Below are 27,105 nucleotides of genomic sequence, written 5' to 3'. Positions count from 1 at the left end.
CAAATACATTATTCCATACCTTACTGTTTCCTTTTTCATCAGTAGTTCTGGTCAGGTGAAGCAGATGCTAAACTACAGGACTGTTTTGCTATCACAGACTGGAACATGTTCCGGATTTCTTCCGATGGCATTGAGGAGTACACCACATCAGTCACTGGCTTTATCAATAAGTGCATCGAGGACGTCGTCCCCACAGTGACTGTACGCACATACTCCAACCAGAAGCCATGGATCACAGGCAACATTTGCACTGAGCTAAAGGGTAGAGCTGCCGCTTTCAAGGTGCGGGACTCTAACCTAGAAGCTTATAAGAAATCCTGCTATGCCCTCAGATGAACCATCAAACAGGCAAAGCGTCAATACAGGGCTAAGATTGAATCGTACTACACCGGCTCCGACACTTGTCATGTGGCAGGGCTTRCAAACTATTAYGGACTACAAAGGGAAGCACAGCTGCGAGCTGCCCAGTGACACGAGCCTACCAGACGAGCTAAATCACTTCTATGCTCGCTTCAAGGCAAGCAACACTGAGGCATGCATGAGAGCATCAGCTGTTCCGGACGACTGTGTGATCACGCTCCCCGGGGCCAGACGGATTACCAGGACGTGTGCTCCGGGCACAAACATGTTTCAAGCAGACCACCATAGTCCCTGTGCCCAAGAACACGAAGGCAACCTGCCTAAATGACTATAGACCCGTAGCACTCACRTCCATAGCCATGAAGTGCTTTGAAAAGCTGGCAATGGCTCACATCAAYACCATTATCCCAGAAACCTAGACCCACTCCAGTTTGCATACCGCCCAAACAGATCCACAAATGATGCAATCTCTATTGCACCTCCACACTGCCCTTTCCCACCTGGACAAAAGGAACACCTATRTGAGAATGCTATTCATTGACTACAGCTCAGCGTTCAACACTATAGTACCCTTAAAGCTCATCACTAAGCTAAGGATCCTGGGACTAAACACCTCCCTCTGCAACTGGATCCTGGACTTCCTGACGGGCCGCTCCCAGGTGGTGAGGGTAGGTAGCAACACATCCGCCACGCTGATCCTTAACACTGGAGCCCCTCAGGGGTGCATGCTCAGTCCCCTCCTGTACTCCCTGTTCACCCACGACTGCATGGCCAGGCACGACTCCAATACCATCATTAAGTTTGCAGACGACACAACAGTGGTAGGCCTGATCACCGACAACGACGAGACAGTCTATAGGGAAGATGTCAGAGACCTGGCCGGGTGGTGCCAGAATAACAACCTATCCCTCAACTTAACCAAGACAAAGGAGATGATTGTGGACTACAGGAAAAGGAGGACCGAGCATGCCCCCATTCTCATCGATGGGGCTGTAGTGGAGCAGGTTGAGAGCTTCAAGTTCCTTGGTGTCCACATCACCAACAAACTAGAATGGTCCAAACACACCAAGACAGTCGTGAAGAGGGCACGACAAAGCCTATTCCCCCTCAGGAAACTAAAAAGATTTGGCATGGGTCCTCAGATCCTCAAAAGGATCTATAGCTGCAACATCGAGAGTTTCCTGACTGGTTGCATCACTGCCTGGTACGGCAATTGCTTGGCCTCCGACCGCAAGGCACTACAGAGGGTAGTGCGTACGGCCCAGTACATCACTGGGGCTAAGCTGTCTGCCATCCAGGACCTCTACACCAGGCTGTGTAAGAGGAAGGCCCTAAAATTTGTCAAAGACCCCAGCCACCCCAGTCATAGACTGATCTCTCTACTATYGCATGGCAAGCGGTACCGGAGTGCCAAGTCTAGGACAAAAAGGCTTCTCARCAGTTTTTACCCCCAAGCCATAAGACTTCTGAACAGGTAATCAAATGGCTACCCGGACTATTTGCATTGTGTGCCCCCCCAACTCCTCCTTTACGCTCCTGCTACTCTCTGTTTATCATATATGCATAGTCACTTTAACTATACATTAATGTACATACTACCTCCATTGGCCCGACCAACCAGTGCCCCCGCACATTGGCTAACCGGGCTATCTGCATTGTGTCCCACCACCCACCATCCCCTCTTTTACACTACTGCTACTCTGTTTATCATATATGCATAGTCACTTTAACCATATCCACATGTACATACTATCTCAATCAGCCCGACTAACCGGTGCCTGTATATAGCCTCGCTACTGCTATTTTTCACTGTCGTTTTTATTTCTTTACTTACCTAATGTTCACCTAATACCTTTTATAGCACTGTYGGTTAGAGCCTGCAAGTAAGAATTYCACTGTAAGGTCTACTACACCTGTTGTATTCGGCACACATGACAAATAMACTTTTATTTKATTTAGYTGTGGTCATTATTTCCAGATCAAATGGACTACCATGTTACACACACATTTAACTGTCTGTTTTTATTAYGTCATCAGCTACATTTGTGACATCACAAAGCCAGCTGGTTAATTGTCCCTGTTAAATACATGAAATTATATTCATAAGAAGTACAAAACAAACCTATTCTAATATGTTTCTATATCACTGGCTTATAGTGGTTTCACCATTGACCATTCCTGGAACGGAAGTTCAAGATTTGTCTTGGCGTAATGTCGATAACAAGTGTTGAAGGTGTACAACTCAAACTTTGATGTTAGACAATGTTCACTTTCATAATTAGTTTTTGCCAAACTTGTCTGAGCAATCACCATAGACAATAATGTTCAGAATACCTGCAGTGACAATTGCTGGTATATCAGAATATTTATTTACCTACAATTTATTGATGGAGCAATCTTTCGACTTAATTCAAATTGTTTATGTTCAAGGACATATTTTGAATTCTGTGGTTTAAAATAAGGCACAAAAACAGTGTCTGCACATCACTTTAATAGGAATAACCATAATCAAGGCATCATGATACAGAGGGAGACACAAATGCCAGTTTACCAACACGAAAAAGTACATTAAATAAAAGCTGATGACAGACACGTTTATGCAAAAAACGGGGATACAGTCACATGCTCCAATGTGAATTGCAGGAGGGAGAATGATGTTTCTTGGTCAATGAAGGTCTTCATGATGGCTGGACCTTCATTTGGGGAAACTTCTCCTGGAGTGCGGTTTGTTTTTCTCTCTCTTTGTTCTGTATCCTGGTCTTAGCACGGAGGTGTTTCTCTAGACGAAGCCTGGAAAAGAGAAAGACAACTTGTGACAACAGACGATTGATTGCATTTGCCCTTCTGAAGGTGTTATGCCAGATGTGATATGGTTAAGTGCTCTGCTTGGAGGTACTCATATTGTACGGTTATAAACTAATGCACGAACGATGTTCCTTACCTTATGTGGGGGGTGACAAATAAGGGTGTGTAGAAACGTTTGCGTTTGTATCTCTTGTTCATGTACCAAGGAAGGGCATGCTCTCTAAACCGGTACCTAGAAAAACATTTAAGATCACAGAGTTAGCAATGACAATCAATCTTACCATTCGACACATGTGAAGTAACACTGAATATTTTAGGGAAACTGCCTTTGTTTGCTTCGAGCAGGTAATTCCTCTCCCCCGATAGTTTTCCAAAGACGGTTCAACAACACTTCACTCAATCTAGGCCAGGCTAACATGCTACATTTTGAACATTTGCTTAAAAATTGAATGGGAAACAAGGCCAGTAAGGTAAAAGCAACATTTGGTTATTGTTTAAGGAGATACTTCTATGTATCATAGTGGTGTATTGTGTATGGAAGCTAMGTACCAGTAGACCCGTCCAAAGACGTCCTTTCTCCAGGCCCCAGGTCTTGCTCTCTCCTGGCCTGTCTGGAGCAGGCGGAGGGCGTCTTCTCTCTCCTTCACCACTGTGTCTAGTCTCTTCATGGACCTTTCGATCTGAAGAGATAAGGGTTGTCTCAATTTCTGTGTGTGGACTGGGGTAGACGGTCACTAAATGACTGTGCTCTACTAGGAATATCTCAATGTTCAATATTAATGAACCTGTTCAGAAAGCATAGGCCTATGTCATATTTACCTTYTTTAGGCGCTCTGGACTTGGCATCTGAATTCTTTGCCTTTTGGACTCCTGCTCAATGGTAAGCAGCATGTTCTTCTCTTTCAGGAGCACATACCTGTGAGAACAGTGAAAACAAGATTTTCACCATTTAGTTTATGGACATTCATTCTGGAGGTCAGTGGTCTTCATTCAATGTCAACCTTCACTACTTGCCAGAGCTTATGTAAGTCTTCATTACTTTTCGTCCTTAGTTGCTTGGCAGCCCATGGTGCTCCTACAATCAAATCATTAAAATAATAAATGTTACACTCAGCTACTTACCAGTCCTTTTGAAGGAAATCATTAAAAAAACGTTGCTTTGGTGATCAGTAGATATACTGGCAAAAAGTCTTACCTGACTTCACTGTTGCCTCTCCCCAGTTTTCAGGTATGTCGAAAAACTCCTCAAGTCCTCTTCTGTTGATGGTAGTGTGCAGAGGCCGACACTGGCCAACATGACAGTGCCAWTTTGAGCTCAAAAGTGGATACGTTAACCTAACAAAGAGGGGAAGACAGCAGATTCAGGTACTGAATGGTAATCTATTTAGCAGCCTCCTCGCCAGTCGCCATTTCATTATTTCTCTGTGCCATGATTATGAAAGGTTAGTTACTAAGGTTCTGAAGCTAACGAACTAACGTTACGKTTATATTCGGTATTTGATTCTTACCTATCAGGATAAGACTGAGATTTGGTCAAAGTGAGAGCAGACTGTTGGGCGACTAACGATGTAGAAATCCTAAAAGCGTTTTGAAACTGTCTGCAAAGTGTCAAAACGCGTCCTGCTGAGGTCGCCGCCATCTTTCYTATAATTCCCTACCCAGAATGCATCATAAAAATAAATAAAACAAAAACTCATTAGAAACACTTTTGGTAATTTGAATCATGAACAAAAGTAAAAAATAAATAAAATCTACATAGTAGAAATGAAATGTTAACATAAAATCTTTACTTTGTTAAACTCTTATTCGCATATTTGTTCGCAAATATGGCTGTTTTGGCTTCACATTGTAGTCACGGCCCTATCACAGAACGGTCTGCCTGGCCGCAGCAGCGATGCTGGGCGTATTCTTTGGTCTGCTGCTAGGCTAAATCCTCTAAAATAGGGGAATTATGCGGTGAACTTGCTCAGCAGAACTGCAGTATGCACAGATCAAGGTAAATGGCAATTTAACGCTTGCCGAGTCTACAATTACCTTCTTTTTTTTTGCCATTTGCAATTTCTTGTGTCCTTGTGCCTAGTCCTGTGGCTGGCTAGCTTCCTRCTGTCACACATTGCTAGTTGGCCATCCTACTTTCAAGTGTCTCTTGCCGCTGCAAATAACAACATACACGTCTCATTTTACATATATTATTTCTCCATAGTTTACATGACTCGCTCGTGGTACTCATTAACTTGACTAGCCCTTGATCATGAYTCTCAGTTCCATACATTAACGTTACACATAAATCATTGGACGAAGGCGTATTCTGTATGGGGGCGTTTTGTTAAGAGCCCTGACTCTCGGTCTRCACATTAAAAGGCTTTGCATGGTCAGTCTGCAGTTGCAGTACCGCATTTACTGCGATACGGCCTCCGCAGAAGTCAGAGCGAACATACTTTTTGCCCGGACGACGCTGGGCYAATTGTGCGCTGCCCAATGGGACCCMCAATCACGACCGGTTGTGATACAGTCTGGAATCGAACCACGGTCTGTAGTGATGCCTSTAGYACTGAGATGCTTTATGCCACTCGGGAGCCTTTGCAGAGTTGTTTTCAAGGAAGTGAGTTTGTGTTTATACAGGACCTCCCGCCCCCACCTACCGTCAACCTATCATGTCAATRCGGAGCTATATACGGAGCCCTCCGCATTGTTACAACATTTGAGAGGTGCATGGTGGTAAGACACTGAGCTTGATTAGGTATCTGCATGTTTCACAGGGTTGCCAGGTCTAGCTAAATTAATAGTCCAATGACTACTCAAAACCCGGGCAAAAGGACTGCAAACTGGCCCACATATATATATTTTTTTACAGCAACAGAGGAGTTGCGATATTTATGCAATAAAACCTTTTTACATTACCTTATCGAGCCAATTAAGAAGGAATATCATAGTAACTTGTAATGACATTAGAAGCAAAATGTGGTTTTCCTCAAAATAATAATAATAATTATATGTCACAAGAGAAAAGATAATTAGCTTTTATTGAACTTGCCAAATAATTTCCCATGAATGGATGGCGATTGAACTTGTTTGACTGTTATTATTAAAAGCAATAAGGCACAAGGGGGTATGGTATATGGTCAATTTACCATGGCTAAGGGCTGTTCTTAAGCGTGACGCAACACGGAGTGCCTGGATACAGCCCTTAGCCGTGGTATTTTGGCCATATATCTCAAACCCCCGGGGTGCCTTATTGCTATTATAAACTGGTTACCAACATAATTAGAACAGTAAACGTTTTTTTTTGTTGTTGTCGTGGTTGCCCAACACCCCATTAAGATACATTATGTCGGTGTTTCCTTTATTTTGGCAGTTACCTGTACCTTATTTGGTGCAACAATACGGTGATTCCCACATAAATAATGTGTTGCAATGCCTAACATCGCTGAAAACTTTGCTTTGCAGTGGCARTACGCTGGGGAAGCCATGGGAAGCAGATGCTTGTCATCAAGCCCACTGGCTTCTATGACAGGAGGTTTCTGCAATTATTAGTAAGTAGCTAGTTATTCAGACTAGAACTAGCCTACTCCAAAATAAACTATTGTTTGGTTTACAGACAACTGTCCCCCCAGCACTGAACCACAGAGTTTCCTATCTTATTCACCCCCCACATTTCTTTCTAGAAATTCTATATCCTGCTTACYGGAATCCCAGTTGCAGTCTTTGTGACATCTGTGAATGTGTTTGTCGGTAAGTGTGTGTAGATGTTTCCATTGATGTACAGAAATATTCCAATGTTTATATGTGACAGGGATTACAATGACAGCACTCCAATACAAGCACTGCCACTTTTTTATGAATGTTTATGGAGAAACATGGTAAATGAGGAATTAAACTGAATATATTATTCTGTTTTTTAAGGTGAGGCTGAGCTGGCTGAGATTCCTGAAGGGTATGCGCCTGAGCATTGAGAGTATTACAAGGTACTTCGAGCCCTTTGTCRCAGTTGTTTTCTCTTATCACAGTCCATGTCTTTTTTGGAAAAAGTGACCAATCATTTTATCAGAATATTAAATGGAAATCCTCTATAAACAAAGTTATTCACATAGGCGATCCTCTGGAGATTGCTTACAATCAGACTTTGGCAAAGCAGATTTTGAGTCCTATTGTTGTCCCTATATTTGCAGCATCCTATCACCAGGTGGATCTCACGGACCTTCTATGACTCCCCAGTGAAAGACTATGAGAAAATGATGGCCCTGATTCAGATTGAGTCTGAGAAGGGCGAGATGAGGTGAGTGTCACACAGTGAACATAGTGCCAACAATGACAAGCCAGTCTATAGGGAGGAGGTACGTGAACTGGCATTGTGGTGCCAGGACAACAACCTCTCCCTCAACGTCAGCAAAACAAAAGAGTTGATTGTTGACTTCAGGAAGCATAGGACGGAACATGCCCCGATTCACATCAATGGGACTGCAGTAGAGAGTCATCAGTTTTTAGGTTCCTCTGCRTCCACATCACAGAGGACTTAACCTGGACCAACAACACCACAATCCTTGTTAAGAGGCCACAACAACGTCTCTACTTTCTAAGGCGGGTGAAGAAATTCGGCATGCCACCCCGAGTCCTTTCCAAATATTACCGCTGCACCATCGAGCATCCTGATTGGTTGCATCACARCCGGGTACTGGAATTGCTCCGTCCATGATTGCAAGGCCCTCCAGCGGGTGGTAAAGACGGCCCAGTACATTACTGAGACCGTGCTCCCACCCATCCAGGACATCTACTTGAAACAGTGCCTTATGTTTTATTATTTTTTGTTGTTGCATTGTTGAGAAGGAATCTGCATGTATGTATTTGATTGATTGGATGGTGTATACTGTGTGTATCCTGTACATATGACAAATAAAAACGTAACTTGCATTCCTTCTTTTTTGTGTGAGCAAAACAGAAGGAAAATATAAATGAAAACCGACAATGTGGACAATATAAATCTTTAATCTGTACACATTAATTTGGTAACAAATCTTGTGTTTTTGTATCTGCAGACTGCAACAGTTAGAGGTGCGTAAGCAGATGAGAACGAAGGGAGATGGACCCTGGTTCCAGATTGAGACACTGGACAAGAATCTGGTCGACTACAGCATTAAATCAACGCCTGACAATTAAACCAACCAGTCCCACCACCCAGTGTAAACTGTCAGCGATCAGCAGTGGTGGAAAAAGTACTCAATTGTCATACTTGAGTAAAAGTAAAGATACCTTAATAGAAAACGACTCAAGTAAAAGTGAAAGCCACCGAGTAAAATACTACTTGAGTAAAAGTCTAAAAGTGTGTGGTTTTAAATATACTTAAGTATGAAAAGTACATGTAATTGCTAATATATACTTAAGTATCAAAAGTAAATMATTTCAAATTCCTTATATTAAGCAAACCGGACGGCACAATTTTCTTAATTTATGGATAGCCAGGGGCACACTGAGACATAATTTACAAATGAAGCATCTGTGTTTAGTGAGTCCACCAGATCAGAGCCTGTAGGGATGACCAGGGATGTTCTCTTGATAAGTGTGTGAATTGGACCATTTTCATGTCCTGCTAATTATTAAAATGTAACTAGTACTTTTGGGTATCAGGGAAAATGTATGGGGTAAAAAGTACAKTATTTTCTTTAGGAATGTAKTGAAGTAAAAGTAAATGTTGTYCAAAATATAAATAGTAAARTAAAGTACAGATACCCCAAAAAACGACTTAAGWACTACTCTAAAGTATTTTTTACKTAAGTACTTTACACCACTGGCGATCAGGATCACTGTTTGTATATTMTTTTCTTCATGACTAAAATAAAGTATCTGTCTATACATTGAAATGCTGTTTTCCATCTTTAGACATCTAATATTTGATCCTAATTGGCTTCACAATTACAATGTTGCTTAGCAGGGGTACATTCATTTGGCTAAATGTTTTACAATGGCCCGTACGTTCAGTACGGGCCATTGTAAAACATTCTCATTCTCTTGCAGTGGTGCACGACTTTCTTTTTAGTATTTCTCCCATTTGGCAGCAGTGGCATGTTGTGATGTAATTACAACGTTCCCGACACGTCGTTAAAAGCTGCAGTTGCTGTTACTTTTGCTGTGATTCCTTTATTCTTCTGTCAAACCTAAGTGTCTTTGTCATAACCCATGAATGTCCACTAGATGGCAGTGCTGTGATGACATTGCTCCCTCCTTCATTCTGTACTGTCATGAAAACAGTCTGAGTGAAAGCAACATCATAATGATCGATACTCACAGTATATTTGCTTTACTTGTCCACTTTCATATCAATGCAGATGAGGGAAGCCACTTGGGACTATTGAGGTGCATACTTGGACTGATTACAKAAGTTTTGGTCAAATTAAATGAAAGGAAAGACTAGGGTAAAAGTGTGTACACATATTGATATGATGCTGAATTGTGGTACAAAAATAACAACAGATTCATGCTCTCAAATGTATGTAACAACTTTATTTCGGSGCTTATGTACTTAGTAGCAACTCTGAAAAGTCAGTGTGTCAGTGTGGTCAAATAAACTGTTTGCCCTCCGTTAAAGTATGTAGTGTATTTCTTGTTCTGATTATGACAAAAAGGACCACACCTGTTTACAGTATTCTTTACTCTTATTAAAGTAATACTGTTAACTAGTATCTTAGATAGTATAAAGTATTGCCTCAAGTATCTTAAGTAACCTATATGGACTTCGGCATTTGGGCAAAAATAGTAACTCTTTAATTGGCCGAATTTATGTGTCAAAAGTCAAGAGGTGTAATGTGTAGCCTATTAACATTTGAAAATAGAATAGTCAGAGAAAACATTGAAGGTGTAGCCATTTGTGTGTGGTTTTATCAATTGGGTGGGTGTGACCACTCGAGTTACACCGTTCAGTGCGCTTCATGGTAAATAGAGCGATACAATTCTTTTTTACACACGCAATTTGGTAGCCCTCGCACCTGTTAAGACCTTTTTGGTGTTTTTTTTTTAGTTCTCCCGTTATGTTTTCAGCGTCATATCCCCCGTCGCTGGAAGAATGTCGAGACCGAATGATTTAAAAATAGGATCTCTCCTCTGACAGCCTGCTCTAATGACTCCYGTAGCATTGTAGTGCGAGGAGTAGGAATGGGAAGATGGCTGCAGATCTAGGAGAGCTGCTGGTCCCTTATATGCCCACCATCAGAGTTCCCAGAWCAGGAGACAGGGTTTTCAAGAATGAATGTGCCTTTTCCTACGATTCGCCCGTAAGTCTCCCAATATTATGGTGTGTTTGTGTGTTCCAGGCTGTCYTGTAAACTGCACTAACACACGTGAATTAGCTAACGTTACGCTGTTTTGTGTCTGGAYCTGGGAGTTCTATGACCACCGTTCTCTTGAACTTGAGCGCGAGTCTACGAAAAATAAATAATTATGTTTACATCCGGTGGAATGGGATTTCCATTGTTGAAAAGGCGCTATTTCAAAGTCACACACATAAAATCACTAGAATAACGTTATGTTGATATGGGAGTTATTGCTCACGGTTTTGTGTTAGAGAAAATAGGAGTTCTTAGAAATTGTGGTCCATCCATTTATTTAAATGTGAGTGACTTGTCATCTGCGACTTCATGAGTAGCGCCAATACCTCTTGAGGGCAGTTCTTCCTGATGTCTTACCTCYAGGTGTGGAGCAGTCAGTGTAACTTGTAATACATTTGGGTCCCCCATGGACCGGCTCCACAGGAGGTTGGTGACACCTTATTTGGGGAGGAYGGGCTCATGGTAATTGCTGGAGTGGTATAAGTGGAATGGCATCAAATACATAAAAAACGAGGAAACTATTTTCTACCACCTTGCTAGGGTTGCTAATGCTACTTCATGAGGTTGCGGTGCACATTAAGCCAGGGGTAAGGGGAAGGGGGATACCTAGTCACTTGTACAACAATGCATTTCAACTGAAATGTGTCTTCGGCGTTTAACCCAACCCCTCTGAATGAGAGAGGGGTGCRGGGGGCTGCCRTAATCGACATCCATGTCTTAGGCCCCCGTGGAACAGTCGATTAAYTGCCTTGCTCATGGGCAGAATGACAGATTTKTACCTTTTCAGCTCGGGGATTCGATTCAGCAACCTTTCGGTTACTGGCCCAAAGCTTTAACCACTAACAACACTAATGTGATGTGCAACATCCGGAAGCTGGCCGAAAATCTGAAAATGGTGGTGTAAAATAGTTTTATTAAGATGGTACACATATCTTCCCTTTTTATTTTTGGTACACCGACGAGCCATTCAATCGAGTTAAGGCAACTGACACCTTTTACGGCCTTGAATGGAGGATGTTTTATGTACGAGTCGGCCCATGGRGGATACAAGTGTGTTGCTGGCTTAATACATTAGTCGGACGTAAAATGAATAATAGAGCCATGTTGGGCTACTTATTTCACAAGACCGATTAACTGAAACAGACGCAMGTCATTACAGACTTTAACGCTGAAGCTTGTGGCTCCCAAGTGTTTGGCTTTTTGGACTAATTATTCAGATTTTTTTGTTGCTACGAAACATTTTATTAATGAGAATTGCCATTTTGAAAGTGACTCATCTGTCTGGAGTTCATCATGTCAGACTGGAGACTTGGGTTGGTTATTTTTATCCCTGTGCTTGAAGCTCGTGTGTCGAGCTACTTTAAGGGATGTCGCAGAGAGTTTTATGAGGGCCTATACTCCCAAGTACAGATATAGGTTAGTATGGAGGGTTATTTGTTGCCCTGCTATCCAAACTCCTTGCTCCTGCCAAACACTATGCCACTCCCACAGAAGTTAATTTCTTCTCTGTAACAAGACTGGATCTGAGTACCTCCCTGMCAATTTCTAGAATGCCAACACATTCTAACCGTTATTAGTCCCAGAAACTGATGGTTTGGCCCAAAGCCAAATCACATGTGGGTAAACCGGCATTTTGAAAATTAATATGTGGAAACCCCTTCAAATGAGTGGATTCGGCTATTTCAGCCACACCCGTTGCTGGCAACGTCATAGGATGTTAGGACGTCTATAGGACATCCAACAAGTCAGTTCGTTACATTTCTGCCCTGCTAGAGCTTCCCTGGTCAACTGTAAGTGCTGCAATTGTGAAGTGGAAACGTCTAGGTGCAACAATGGCTCAGCCGCAAAGTGCTAGGCCACACAAGCTCACAGAACGGGACCTCCGAGTGCTGAAGCACGTAGCGCGTAAAAATGGTCTGTCCTCGGTTGCAACACTCACTACCGAGTTCCAAACTGCCTAGGGACACAACGTCAGCACAATAACTGTTCGTCGGGAGCTTCATGAAATTGGTTTGCCTGGCCGAGCAGCCGCGCACACAAGCCTAAGATCACCATGCGCAATGCCAAGCGGCAGCCACTGGACTCTGGAACAGTGGCAATGTGTTCTCTGCAGTGATGAATCACACTTCACCATCTGGCAGTCTGATGGATGAATCTGGGTTTGGTGGAAACCAGGAGAACACTACTTGCCCCAATGCATAGTGCCAACTGTAAAGTTTGGTGTAAGAGGAATACTTGTCTGGGGCTGTTTTCATGGTTAGGGCTAGGCCTCTTAGTTTCAGTGAAGGGAAATCTTAATGCTACAGCATACAATGACATTGTAGATGATTCTGTGCTTCCAACTTTGTGGCAACAGTTTGGGGAAGGTCCTTTCCTGTTTCAGCATGACAATGCCCCTGTGCACAAAACGAGGTTCGTACAGAAATGGTTTGTCGAGATCGGTGTGGAAGAACAACGACTGGCCTGCACAGAGCCCTGACCTCAACCCCATTGAACACCTTTGGGATGAATTGGAATGCTGACTGCGAGCCAGGCCTAATCACCCAACATCAGTGCCCGACCTCACTAATGTTCTTGTGGCTGAATGGAAGCAAGTCCCCACAATAATGTTCCAACATCTAGTGGAAAGCCTTCCCAGAAGAGTGTAGACTGTTATAGCAGCAAAAGTGGGACCAACTCCGTATTAATGCCCATGATGTTTGAATGAGGTGTTCGACAATCAGGTGTCTTTTTTTTGGGGGGGGGGGGGGGGGGGTTAGGAGATATGAGCCAATCGATTGACTTATTGATTTGCGATACAACACATACATTTTGACTATCACAACAAACGACTTCAATGATGCAGTCCAGACTGAAGTATGGTTGTAGCGATCATAGAGTAGCGAACCCTAACCCGTTTGAATCATCAGAATGGTTATTTGTGTGAAATATATTATTGTGTTAACCTTAAAGCCTCCGTCGTTGTGTGAAATGAGGCTCTTGTAGGCCTCTGCATGAAGGAGTGTCAGTTGAGCAAGGAATTTTGCTGGTGGTAGCAGTTAGTTTAGGCTAGGCAGGTAGCCTAAGCTGTCTAGAGCGTTGGCGACTAGCGTAATTCAAAGGTTGCAAGCCTCGAATTCCCCGAGAACTGACAAAGGTAAAAAACATCTGTCATTTGCCTTCTGAACAGCATTAACCCACTTCCTAGGCTGTCATTGAAAATAAGAATTTGTTCGTAACTGACTTGCCTAGTTAAATAAAGGTAAAATAAAGTTGAACTATTTTCACGGTCTGCAAAGCCACACTGGAGTTACTCTGTTTCAAACATGAAACSATGTTCTAGGCGTATTTCAGAAAATAACATCCTGAATGCAAAAACACTTGATTTAGGCCTGCCCTAGCTTATATGTAAATTGCCTGACATTTTATTGACACAACCCTGCTGACAAATCCCAATATCCTGGAATTCCAATATCCTTGAAAATTTGACATCCTTTGCGCATTGACCCCAAATAATTTTACACYGTGATTAAACAACATCAATATCAGAAAATATCAGTAAAAACTGAGAGAATTGCAACATCCATGTACTGAGTATGCCCTGTACCAAATGTATTAATGGATTCCATCTGGTGAGTTACCATTAGAGACCCAAAGTAAGCATGCCTTAAGAACCCATTTTTGTTATCTAGTGTGTTTGGGGGGATGCAAGGCAGGTTAGGTGCTAGTGGCAGGGGCACAATGTCATTGGTTCTCCGCCCTCTGGGTGTCTGATGTTCAGATTTTTGAACAACCTATTTGGAATTGACATCGTTATGGCAGTGGGGTCTTAAATAATTGACACTTAAATGATTGACACCCTTTATAAAGATGAGCAAAAATAAAGGATACAAATGCTGAGCTATATTATATACACAAAAAATGGGAAATGTTATACAATTGCTCAGAGAAAGATTTTGTTTATCAAGTAAAAAATATGTTTCTCAAAAAGGTAAGGGTCAAAATTATTGACACCCGTGTTTTCAATACCTTCTTTTCTGCTCATGTGTTCAAATTGTGACACCAAATCCACCACTGGTGTGCATGGCCAAAAAGGTTTTTATTTTAATTTCATCCAACAAATGTAAATGACTGGAGTTTGCTAAACGGCATTGGCACTTGGTTTGGAACTTGTGCTTTGGTCAGATTACATGAAAATAGAGCTCTTTGGCCACTAACACCAGTAGTGGGTTTTGCATTGAAATGACAAGAACCCCATACCTACTGTCAAATATGTTGGTGGATCTTTGATGTTATGGGGCAAGGGCATCATGAACTTTCCCCAGTACCAGGATATTTTAGCCMAAAACCTGGTTGTTTCTCCCAGGAGGCTGAAACTTGGCCACAAGTGGATCTTCCAGCAAGGCAAAAACCCSAAGCACACATCAAAACACACAAATATATGGTTCATTGGCCACAAAATCAACATTTTGCAATGGCCATCTGTCTCCAGATTTGAAACCCATTGAAAACCTGTGGTTTGAATTGAAGAGGGCAGCCCATAAGCAGAGACTAAGGATATCAAGGATCTGGCTTAGTGCCGTTATCCTCGCACGGTGAGGTTTTGAAAGGTATTGAAAAAAAGGGGTGTCAATAATTTTGACCCTTACCTAATTGAAAAAACAATATTATTGTTAAACAAAATCTATTTCTCTGAGCAATTAACCACAAACCGTGGATAGATGGTGGCATTTGCGCAAAACTGAAAGCGCGAACCACCGCATTTAACCATGGAAAGATGGCCGGGAATATGTTTGAATACAAACAGTGTAGTTATTCCCTCCGCAAGGCAATCAAACAAGCGAAATGTCAGTATAGGGACAAAGTGGAGTCGCTATTCAACGGCGGCTCAGACCCGAGACGTATGTGGCAGAGTCCACAGACAATCACGGACTACAAAAAGAAAATTGGCCTCGTCACGGACACTGACGTCTTGCTTCCAGGCAAACTAAACACCTTCTTTACCCGCTTTGAGAACAACACCGTGCCACCGACACGTCCCACTACAAAGGACTGTGGGCTCTCCTTCTCCGTGGCCGACGTGAGTAWGACATTTAACGTGTTAACCCTCGCAAGGCTGCATCCCTAGCCGTGTTCTCAGAGCATGTGCAGGCCAGCTGACTGATGTTTCCGGATATATTCAATCTCTCCCTATCCTAGTCTGCTGTCCTGCTTCAAGATGCTTCAAGATGGCCACCATTGTTCCTGTACCCAAGAAGTCAAAGGTAACTGAACTGAATGACTATCGCCCGTAGCACTCACTTCTGCAATGAAGTGCTTTGAGAGACTAGTCAAGGATCATATTACCTCCACCTTACCTGTCACCCTAGACCCACTGTAATTTGCATACCGCCCCAATAGGTCCACAGACGATGCAATCGCCATCACACTGCCTTATCCCATCTGGACAAGAGGAATACCTATGTAAGAATGCTGTTCATTAACTACAGCTCAGCATTCAACACCATAGTACACTCCAAGCTCATCATTGAGGCCCTGGGTCGCAACCCCGCCCTGTGCGATTGGGTCCTGGACTTCCTGAAGGGCCGCCCCCTGGTGGTGAAGGTAGGAAACATCTCCATTTCGCTGATCCTCAACACTGGGGCCTCCTCCTGTACTCCCTGTTCACCATGACTGCGTGGCCATGCACGCCTCCATCTCGATCATCAAGTTTGCAGACAACACAACAGCAGTAGGCTTGATCAGCAACGACGAGACAGCCTATAGGGAGGAGGTGAGGGCACTTGGTGTGGTATCAGGAAAACGACTTCTCACTCAGCGTCAACAAAACAAAGGAGATGATCGTGGCCTTCAGGAAACAGCAGAGGGAGCATCACCCTATCCACATCAACGGGACAGCAGTGGACAAGGTGGAAATGTATGTTCCTCGGTGTACACATCACAGACAAACTGAAATTGTCCACCCACACAGACAGTGTGTTGAATGCACAACAGCACCTCTTCAACCTCAGGAGGCTGAAGAAATTTGGCTTGTCACCTAAAACCCTCACAAATTTTACAGATGCGCAATTGAGAGCATCTTGTTGTGCTGTATCACTGCCTGGTATGGCAACTGCACCACCCACAACCGCAGGGCTGTCCAGAGGCTGGTGGTCTGCACAGCGCATCACCGGGGGGGGGGGGGCAGCAAACTACCTGCCCTCCAGGACACCTACAGCAACCGATGTCACAGGAAGGCCAAAAATATCATAATGAACAACAATCACCCGAGCCACTGTCTGTTCACCCCGCTACCATCCAGAAGGCGAGGTCAGTACAGGTGCATCAACACTGGGACCGAGAGACAGAAGCTATTTTTCAATCTCAAGGCCATCAGACTGTTAAACAGCCATCACTAACACAGTGAGGCTGCTGCCTACATACAGTCTTGAAATCATTGGCCACTTTAACAAATGAATCACTAGTCACTTTATTAATGCCAATTTAATAATATTTACATGTTATATTACTTATCTCATATGTATATACTGTATTTTATACATCTATTGCATCTCGCCTATGCCGCTCGGTCATTGCTCATCCATATATTTATATGTACATATTCTTATTTCATCCCTTTTAGATTAGTGTGTATTAGGTAGTTGTTGTGGAACTAGAAGCACAATCATTTCGCTACACTCGCAATAACATATGCTAACCATGTGTTTCTGACCAATATAATGTTGATTTGATTAAGTGTAAAATAATATAATTTCCCCCAAAAAGTTTGCATACTGTGCATCCGGATAGTATTCAGACCCCTTGACTTTTTCCATCTTTTTGTTACTTTACAGCCTTATTCTAAAATTGATGAGGAAAATGTTTTATTTAATCCWTCTACACACAATACCCCATAATGACAAAGYGAAAACAGGTTTTTAGCAATTTTATAAAAAATAATATTTTTTATTTATTTACACTGTATATACATTAGCTCAGTATTTGAATAATTTATTTTATACAGTCATTTTTTCTGATCTTTATCGAGGGTGTCAATAATGTCGGACCCCACTGTACATCTAAAGCATTTCAGATGCTCCTGACACGTGCTACCTCAAATGGGTGTGTATTAATTTGTATTTATTATGGATCCCAATTAGTTCCTGCCAAGGCAGCAGCTACTCTTCCTGGGCTCCAGCAACATTAAGACAGTTCTATACTATTTCTAATATTACATGACATTACATTTCATAACACACAGGCCACTACACTACTACCACATATCTACAATACAAAATCCATGTGTACGTGTGTAGAGTACATGTCTTATTGTGTGTGTCTTCACAGTCCCTGCTGTTCTATAAGGTGTATATTTATGTTTTTGAAATCTGATTCTACTGCTTGCATCAGTTACCTGATGTGGAATAGAGTTCCATGTAGCCATGGCTATATGTAGTACTGTGCGCCTCCCATAATCTGTTCTTGACTTGGGGATTGTTAAGAGACCTTTGGTGGCATGTCATGTGGGGTATGCATGGGGCTCCGAGCTGTGTGCTATTAGTTTAAACAGACACCTCTGTGCATTCAGYATGTCAACACTTATTACAAAAACAAGTAGTGATGAAGTCAATCTCTCCTCCACTTTGAGCCAACAGTCTGTTGGCTGACAACACTAGACTGTGTGTGTTTAGCATGTTATTCACCGTGTGTGTGTTGCATGTTATTCACCACATGTTGTTTTTGTCCACAGGAGTCTGAGGGAGGCTTGTATGTGTGTATGAACACATTCCTGGGCTTTGGCAGAGAACATGTGGAGAGACATTACCGTAAAACSGGACAGAGCGTKTACATGCATCTCAAACGCCATGTCAAAGAGGTAAGGGGTCATACCATGTGCTTAATTCTATATTGTTCTACACTTACAGTGCAAAAAGTATGTACTGCACCTTTGTGTTCAGTTTTGGCAAAAACCATTGAATGAAAATATCCATTGAACTGATAAGAGGCTGTGGTAAGTTTTTTCGAGAGGATTTTAAAGAGACATTTACGAAAATGCAACTTCATCATCTTCAGCACCACCCTAACATCAACGTATGTGAAAACAGCACGTTTCTGTGCTTTCGAGTCAAAAAGATAGAGTAATACAGAGGAAGAAAAGTGTTTTCCAATGACATCGTCCTTAAACACTTTTGACATCGTCTGGTACTTTACTAACCGTTGCCTACTTATAGCTGGTTCAAATCTGACATCATCTGGTGTGCCTCCTTTTTGACTACAAAACATGTAAACCTTCACATACGTCGACGTTGTGGTGACCCTGGAGACTATGAAGTTGACATTTTGTTTTAAACAAATACTTTTTTTGGTCCTGCGTACTTATTCATTTGGAAGTCCCCTATCTTCAGATTTGTTAGGTTCAACCAATTACAGTGGTCTGCTTCATGCGTGTGTTGTGTTCTGACATGAAGAATTGCACAGATAGGCACACTGTAGCCTCACCATTTCTGGTGCGATTTCAGATTAGTCAGTGATGGATCATTGTATGTAAGCMTATCATAGTTCTGCATGCAAGTGTATTTCATCCCTCTTCCTTATTTTGACCCTTTTGGTAATGTTCTTTCCCCTCCATTGATTTTCATTGAGACTGTCACTGAWAATCCTCATCAATTTAAACTGCCTCCTGAGAAAYGCTTTCAGTGAATAATCTTCGAGTCATCTGCACTTTGCATAGGCCTATGTAGTAGTAATAAGTTAGAATTGCGTAGTTGGGGTGGGAGAAGGAAGCCTCAAACCTGCACTCTACAATTCRTTATTGTTGTGATACTACAAACATATTGATCTACATCAGATCCTGWTACAACCTTCAAAATAAAATAAAAAACGCAATGCTTATTTTATTGCTAGCAACCCGCTCAAGGCCATCAGACTGTTAAACGGCCATCACTRACGTTGAGTGGCTGCTGCCGACATACTGACTCAAATCTCTAGCCACTTTAATAATAAAAAATTGGATGTAATWAATGTGTCACTTTRAACAATGCCACTTTATATMATGTTTACATACCCTACATTACTCATCTCATATGTATATACTGTACTCTATACCATCTGCTGCRTCTTGCCTATGCCGCACGGCCATCGCTCATCCATATATTTATATGTACATATTCTCATTCATTCCTTTACACTTGTGTGCGTATAAGGTAGTTGTTGTGAAATTGTTAGATTACTTGTTATATATCACTGCACGGTCGGAACTAGAAGCACAAGCATTTTGCTACACTCGCATTAATTAATTAACATCCGCTAACCATGTGTAAGTGACCAATCAAATTTGATTTGATATCTTCTGTATATACTATTACTATCACTTGATATCACTCACTTTTCTGTTTTCCTGACAAATGGATACAGCCATGTAGTTCTTTCCTCCGTCTTACAGCAACAGATCAACTAGGTCAGAATGCTGGCCTATTTGGAATCGATCGCAGTAGGAGAAATTGGAGGTTCAGTTGGAAACGACAACCTCAGCTGCTACCGTTTCCTCTTGGTTCTAATTGAGACCCAGATAAGCTCCCCTGCAAGTGATTCTATTTCCATGYCTGGATCTGTCCAGAAACAGCTGGCCACATTCCGCCTTCTCCTGTGTCTGCCGTTTTCCCATGTAGCCAGTTGGTCCCAGAGTGCGTCAGCATTCTTCCTGTCTGTTCGATGTGGCCGCCTCCCTGCCCTATTGCACAATTGATGGGCATCCACCTGAACCCGATTTGGATCAGAAGGACCCAGTCAGTTCACAATGAATGGGCTTGTAGCCTTCGCTAGTGACTTGAAATGTTGACGGTCTACTGACTACTCTATTGATTGTAAAAAGCACTTGGTTTCATATTGATTGATTTATCCATKTGTGGATTTCTATGGTTGATACTGTTATAATTGACAGTTTGTCAGCCAACACGAGACTGTTGTATTAGTGTTGATAAACCAACATTACATTTGCCAAAACAGTTTTGGTATTCTTATTTGTCATGAATCATTTTTTTGAAAACGATGGGGATGTTTCATGGCTTGCTTTGAGATATTAAGACGTATATCTTGATCCGTGAATATCATTTCTTCCTGTTGACTTGTGTTTCCAACAGAAAGCTACAGGTGCCGCAGGGGGTGCCATCCCCAGAAGAAGAAATGGAAAAGTGTTCCTAGGTAAGCCTGATACTTGTACTGTCCTAAAAACGACTCGTATATCATCATGGGGAGTTCCCCTTAAACTCRATCTCCTGATGGCTTATTTTACAGTACAGTCACATTTCTCTCAGTAGTCTGTTTGTACCCAGTCATTCCTGAAGAGTAGGACATGACTCTACATTTCCCCTTTCTAATCGCAACCTGGTGGCGTTTCAAATATCAGTGTACTTAATTGAAARCGAGTTTGAAATGGAATCTTATAATAATAACAATGTTTTAATAATCACATCCYTCTCAAGAAAATCTTGATCTGCTGTAAGTATTGCAGTCATTTGTGCGCATTGGCTGGGTGCAACTGTTAGGGGAAATTGTATGTTATTATATGGCAGTAGCCCTACACTATTTTGCCTAAAGGGACATCTTCCCATGTCCAAAGTCGAGGCCCGGGCCCCCAGTCCTTTACTGCCGCGCAACTCTAAATGTAGCTCATTTATTTGTATATGCAGTTAGTAACCGTTCTAAATCCAAAGTGCCACATGCCCGACCTGGCCTACTCCCCTCCTGCAGGGGGGTTAGTTTACAGTGGGCTGCCCCTGCCTGTCGCTCAGCCGCCCTCAGCTGCTGCACCCTGTCAACCCCACCAGCTGACACACTTATGCCACTGGCCACAATGACGTGGGCAAGGGAGGGCCAGGTGGTGCTGGCTCGTTTAAACATCAACGCTTGCTAGTTACCTCCCCTGTTTCACCGCCCCACCAACATTCCCTTACCCTCCATTCCCTTATCTCCCACTATCTACTAAAGCCGGATAACCAGCCACTTTACGCCTTGCCTCTGTAGCTTACGTACGCTGAAGCGCTAGGCTCCAAGCGTCACGCTCCCATTTATTGGACATGCTCGATTGTCGTCTTTGCAGGCCTGACCCCTCTGCAGGCCTGACCCCATTGTCGTCTTCGCAGGCCTGACCCGTCTGCAGGCCTGACCCCATTTTGAAGCCTCGTGGACCCAGAGGTCCCTCTAGCCTGACGTGAACTGCATTCTCCCTCCCACTCTCCTCTCGGCTTTGACTCCCATTGGAATACAAGCTGAAACAAAATTGTGCTTTGGCATTTCCATACCAGTCGGATGATCTAATCAGTCAACCAGCAGCCCACCCACCCAGCCAAGACATCATCTTGTTACTAGAGGTCTGGGGTTGAAAGGTAGACKAGGGTCTAATGTATGCAGTAACCTTAATCTGACTACTTACATGACTGAACAATTCATCCATTATTTTACAGTTTCGGAAATCATAGGAACAATGGGGGATAATAATTATTTTGACACAAAAGGTTCTGTCTGAGACGTCCCAAATACTGTACMTGTGAGGTTAGCGCATAACTGGCCAATCAAAACCTCACATGTACAGTATTTGGGACGTCTCAGACAGAACCGTTTATGTGTCAAATGAATTATGTTCCCCTTGCTTATCATGTTTTCCGATGCCATAGGTATCCTGTGATTTTCTTTTCTTTGCACGCTGTGTTATTTTGTTCACCACTATGTGTGATTTAAAATTGTTTTATTTTTATGGGCCTAATAATGAAGACGTCATTTAACTGTAAAAATGTATTACCTTTTGTGGGATGGCCACAACCAGGCATGTCTCCATCTGATTGTCAAATAAATCACTTCAAAAATAAGGTTCTGTGCACATGTTTCTCCACTCCAAAATAATAACAGATTCTAAAACGGTGCACTTTGTACYCGCCATTTGATGAATGGAAAGAGGAGCGTATTATACCATCATTGTATACCACAATGATGGTATAATAGCCAGCAAATGTCTTGCCATATTTGTTTTAAATATTGTGATAGGCTCACATTTTACCGGTACGGCGTACCTTGCTTACTTTCACCCCTGAGTATTCTATGAAATTCTTGACATTTATATTGTGACATTTTTAAACGAGGACTTTGCATCATACTATTCTCAGTTGAACTCAGCAGCTGTGACATCTAACCCTAAACCCTAGTCTGGGTTAGCATCACTTACTAGATGTATATTTTTATTAAGCCAGCTAACATGGAAGCTCAAATGTTCAAGAAATGCAAGTACACACCCCATTTTTGTATCGGATAACCCACATGTCAGTTACCCTCTAACAAATTACATGATATCAGAAATGCATTAATCACCTGAAACGCCTACCATATTCTATCATATTTATTTGATCCTATCATGTCATCTTTTATCCTATCTAGACAAGACACATGCTTCGTAAAAGGCACAGGCTAATCAATGGTATGAATCATCACTCACTGTTTTATGGTAACTGAATGTCAATGTCTGCTTCCTCTCTTGAAGATTTAGAACTAAACCGTGATTTTAACGGAGATGAGTATGAGTGTGAAGACGAGGCCAAGCTCGTCATATTTCCAGACCACTTCGAGATCCCCTTACCAAATATTGAGGAGTTGCCTGCACTGGTCAGTGAGTGTGTGCCCGTGCCCTCTGTGTGCCATGCATTCTGAAGGGAAACGGTGGTTCACGCACCGTCCTTTGCCTTTGCATATCATGTTTTCCGATGCCATAGGTATCCTGTGATTTTCTTTTCTTTGCATGCTGTGTTATTTTGTTCACCACAGGGTCTTATGGTTGTGAAAGCCATTGTGTGCTGGTTATGACACCTACATAAGAGTGTCAACTCACATTTATTCAAATTCGTTTTTTCCCTGCCAAGAAGTTTCCTTTAGTTTTTAACGTTTTTTTCTTWAATCCTTTGTTGTAATCAATTCTTTAGTCATGTTTTTTTCCCTTCATTTTAATAACTTCATGACCCTGTCATGAAGCATTATGACCATCCTGTGTCACTTTACTTGGACTAAGAAAATAAACTTTGACACTGTCGAAGCATTATGACCATCATAAGCCTATTACGCACATTCCCTTATATCAGTCATCAGTCAAAAAGAGGGTGTCTTTTTCTGCTCCTGCATTCACCCCAGTCATCAACAACAGAGCATTGAGGTAGGCGCGCATATCTGACATCAATCTGTGAATTACAATGATAATTTAATATGCTCAATAACATAAAAAWAAAARAAGTAAATAACAAAAACATACTGATGACACAAGCTATGGTCTAATATAATGTTTTGCGTTGTGTGGTACGTTTTGTGGGTTTTTACACTCATGTAGGGGTCATAACCTGCCATAAAATATGTCACAGTAGGTCAAAATGTGTCATAACAGTGTTATGACCATATTATAAYTGGTTATGACAAGTTATATCAGTTGTTATGGCATATTATGACATGGTATAACGCTGGGTGTCAAGTAAAGTGTTACCGATAAGTCAAATCAAAGTTTATTGGTTGCGTACACAGATTTGCAGATGTTATCACAAGTGCAGCGAAATGCTTGTTTCTAGCGCCAACAAAATAAACAATACTCACATAATCCAAATGTAATAAATGTCAGAGACCGCAATATAAATATACATATACATRTAATGTATATTCATTTACGCTGAGTATACCAAACATTAGGAATACCTTCCTAATATTATTGCACCCCCCTTTTTTTCCCTCAGAACTGCCTCAATTTGTCGGGGCGTGGAATCTAGAAGGTGTCGAAAGCGTTCCACAGGGATGCTGGCCCATGTTGACAATGCTTCCCACAGTTGTCTAGTTGGCTGGATGTCCTTTGGGTGGTGGACCATTCTTGGTACACACGGGACACTGTTGAGCGTGGAAAAACCCAGCAGCATAGCAGTTCTTGACCCAAACCGGTGTGCCTGGCACCTACTACTATACCATGTTCAAAGGCACTTCATTCTTCTGTCTTGCCCATTCACCCATTGAAAACCTCACTTACACAATCCATGTCGCTCGCAATTGTTTCAAGGCTTAAAAATCCTTCTTTAACCAGTCTCCTCCCTTTCATCTACACTGATTTTGAAGTGGATTTAACAAGTGACATCAGTAAGGGATCAGAGCTTTCACCTGGTCAGTCTGTCATGTTTTGTACACTCAGTGTGTATATACAGTAATAGTGTGTAAAGACAGTATATGAATAGAAAAGGTGTATACAGCAGTAGTTATTACAGTGGTACAATTGCAGAAGTGATTCCAGTGGCGCGAAGCAGGGTTGGTGTCAATTCCAGTCAGTTCAGGAGGTACACTGAAATTCATTTTTTTTTCAATGCTTTTCAATTTGGATCATTTTTTAATTTGGTTTACTTGACTGAATTAACTGGAAAATAAATTGACCCCAAACATATATATATATATATATATAATGGGCAGGACTTCCTAACAGTAGCTTACATAGTAGTATTGGTACTGTAATAATAATTTAGTCTGTCCCCTTTCTACCTACATTATAATATGGATTTTGATGTTATTACATTATCGGTGGAAGTTATTACATTAATAACGGAATTTTTTACACACCTGATAATGTAATAGCCACCGGAAAATGTATTAAGTTATTACTATATCTGGGGGAAATTATTACGTTATCATTCAACCGTTTTCGGGAGATTTACTACGTTATCCATTTGTTGTTACATTATATAAAAAAAAACACATTACTTGATTTAAAAGTGACATTATTTGCCGTTGTTACGTTATCCCCTGTTACAGGCTTACTCCCCTACCAGTAATGGTGAAAGACAAATCAGCGAGACATTACCATGACACTATGTTATTAACAGTTTCAGGAACATATCCTGTCTCTTATCCTCACTGATCTAACTGGGATCAGGTTATATATTCTCMTGTATGCACCACAGTCCTAGACCTGTGACTAGTCCTAGTCTTATTAAGTCACTGATACACATCTCCCCAGTCAGTAGATCTAATGCCTCCTGTGTGTCCCGYGACTCCCAGGTGACAATAGCCTGCGATGCCGTGCTCAACGCTGCGTCAGCCTACAAAAAACAGGAGCCCGAGTCCTGGGACGAGGAGATCCAGGTTTCCAAACATGCCAGGAGTCTCCGACAGCAGGACAACGGCGTGAGGATCCCACCCAGGTAACGAATTGCCTACTGATTGGACTGACAGCTGTTATGCAATAATGTAGAAACGCCAWTMTGGTGGACGGTGGCTTCAGAACAACGTCCCCGTCAGCCAKCTGTAGAATATGTATGTCTGGTGTCATTTTCTGTTTCTTGTGTTGCTGCTAGTTTGTGGGTCCTCTGGTGTTTCTTGTGTGTTTTAGGAGGTCCTTCTGAGTTACTTAATGCGGGGGTTCTCAAACTCTTTGGGTCYGTCTACCACTTTTGTGATAGCAAATTCATCAGGGACCCCTTCATAATCAGAACAACCGAAGTGATATATAAAATAGCATACAAGGAGTTTTACTATGACTTCGGCAGCCGGATGAACCAAGTCTCTGTCCCTGGGAAGGAACATTTTTAAAGGCATCGGRGAGAGAATTTTGCGGTTTTCAAGTGAATTTCCTACAATTCTACGCTTTTTGTCATGTGGCAGAGATGTTTGGTTGCATCTTTAAAGCTAATATCCTGCAGTACTACACATATTGCCATGCTGCGTTGACAAAAATTTGGCGTTTTTAAAGGCCCAGTGCAGTCAAAAACTGTGCCTTTGAATGGGGTATGGTAGGTAGTAGCTGCCAGGCGCATGGGTTTGAGTGTGTCAAGCATTGCAACGCTGCTGCATTTTTCACGCTTAATAGTTTCCCGTGTGTATCAAGAAGGGTCCACCACCCAATGGACATCTCGCCAACTTGACCCAACTGTGGGAAGCATTGGAGTCAACATGGGCCAACAGCATCCCTGTGAAACACTTTCGACGCCATGTAGAGTCCATGCCCTGACGAATTGAGGTGCAAAAGCGAGGGGTGCAACTCAATATTGGGAAGGTGTTCCTAATGTTTGGTATAGTGTGGAAATATATACCAAGTGAGGTTGGAATAATATTGTGAAAATGATAGTGCCCTTCAGCGTAAGAGCTGTTTGAAAAGACTGGCTGAAATTTCAACCTGTTTTGATGACATCACCAGGCGGTAAGAGTTCCAAACCTCTGCCAATAACAGCTTGTTTTCAGTTTTCCCGTCGCCACTCAGAACACTCCCAGACACTCCTACCAAAATGATTGCTTGAGGAATTTTTGTTTATTTTAGAATATTTTATAAAAAAACATTCACAGTCAAGTTGTTACCCAGAAATTATTTTATATTTATACTGAGCACAAATATAACTGGAACATGCAACAATTTCAACGAGTTACAGTTAATTTAAGGAAATCGGTCAATTGAAATAAATGAATTATTGACGCTGATCTATGGATTACACATGACTAGGCAGGGGTAGGCCTGGGGGGGCATAGGCCCACCCACTTAGGAGCCAGGCCCACCAACTCAGAATGAGCTTTTCCCCCACAAAAGGGCTTTATTACAGACAGAAATACTCCTCAGTTTMATCAGCTGTACGGGTGGCTGGTCTCAGACGATCCCACAGGTGAAGCAGCTGGATGT

At 42.2% G+C, this 27,105-nt stretch overlaps 1 protein-coding gene and 2 pseudogenes across 1 annotated transcript; 2 read left to right on the top strand and 1 right to left on the bottom strand.

Annotated features, from left to right (window-relative positions):
* Positions 1-2,831: 2,831 nt before the first annotated feature.
* On the bottom strand, positions 2,832-4,833 carry LOC111976032 (large ribosomal subunit protein uL29m). Its single transcript, XM_024004747.2, has 7 exons — positions 4,674-4,833; positions 4,361-4,500; positions 4,180-4,240; positions 3,985-4,081; positions 3,715-3,845; positions 3,302-3,397; positions 2,832-3,150 (listed from the first exon to the last, which is right to left on the bottom strand). Exons 1-7 carry the CDS (start codon positions 4,802-4,804, stop codon positions 3,039-3,041), a joined length of 768 nt encoding a protein of 255 aa, XP_023860515.2. The 5' UTR covers positions 4,805-4,833; the 3' UTR covers positions 2,832-3,038.
* A 711-nt stretch (positions 4,834-5,544) lies between these two features.
* On the top strand, positions 5,545-9,707 carry LOC111976033 (NADH dehydrogenase [ubiquinone] 1 beta subcomplex subunit 5, mitochondrial-like; annotated as a pseudogene).
* Positions 9,708-10,131: 424 nt separating this feature from the next.
* LOC111975902 (ubiquitin carboxyl-terminal hydrolase 13-like) overlaps positions 10,132-27,105 on the top strand; it is a 62,458-nt pseudogene continuing 45,484 nt past the window's right edge.

Source organism: Salvelinus sp. IW2-2015, linkage group LG16 (genome assembly GCF_002910315.2).
Source record: "Salvelinus sp. IW2-2015 linkage group LG16, ASM291031v2, whole genome shotgun sequence".
Classification (NCBI taxonomy): domain Eukaryota; kingdom Metazoa; phylum Chordata; class Actinopteri; order Salmoniformes; family Salmonidae; genus Salvelinus; species Salvelinus sp. IW2-2015.
Note: the sequence above shows the minus strand (reverse complement) of the source record. Positions and strands in the feature narration are given on the sequence as shown.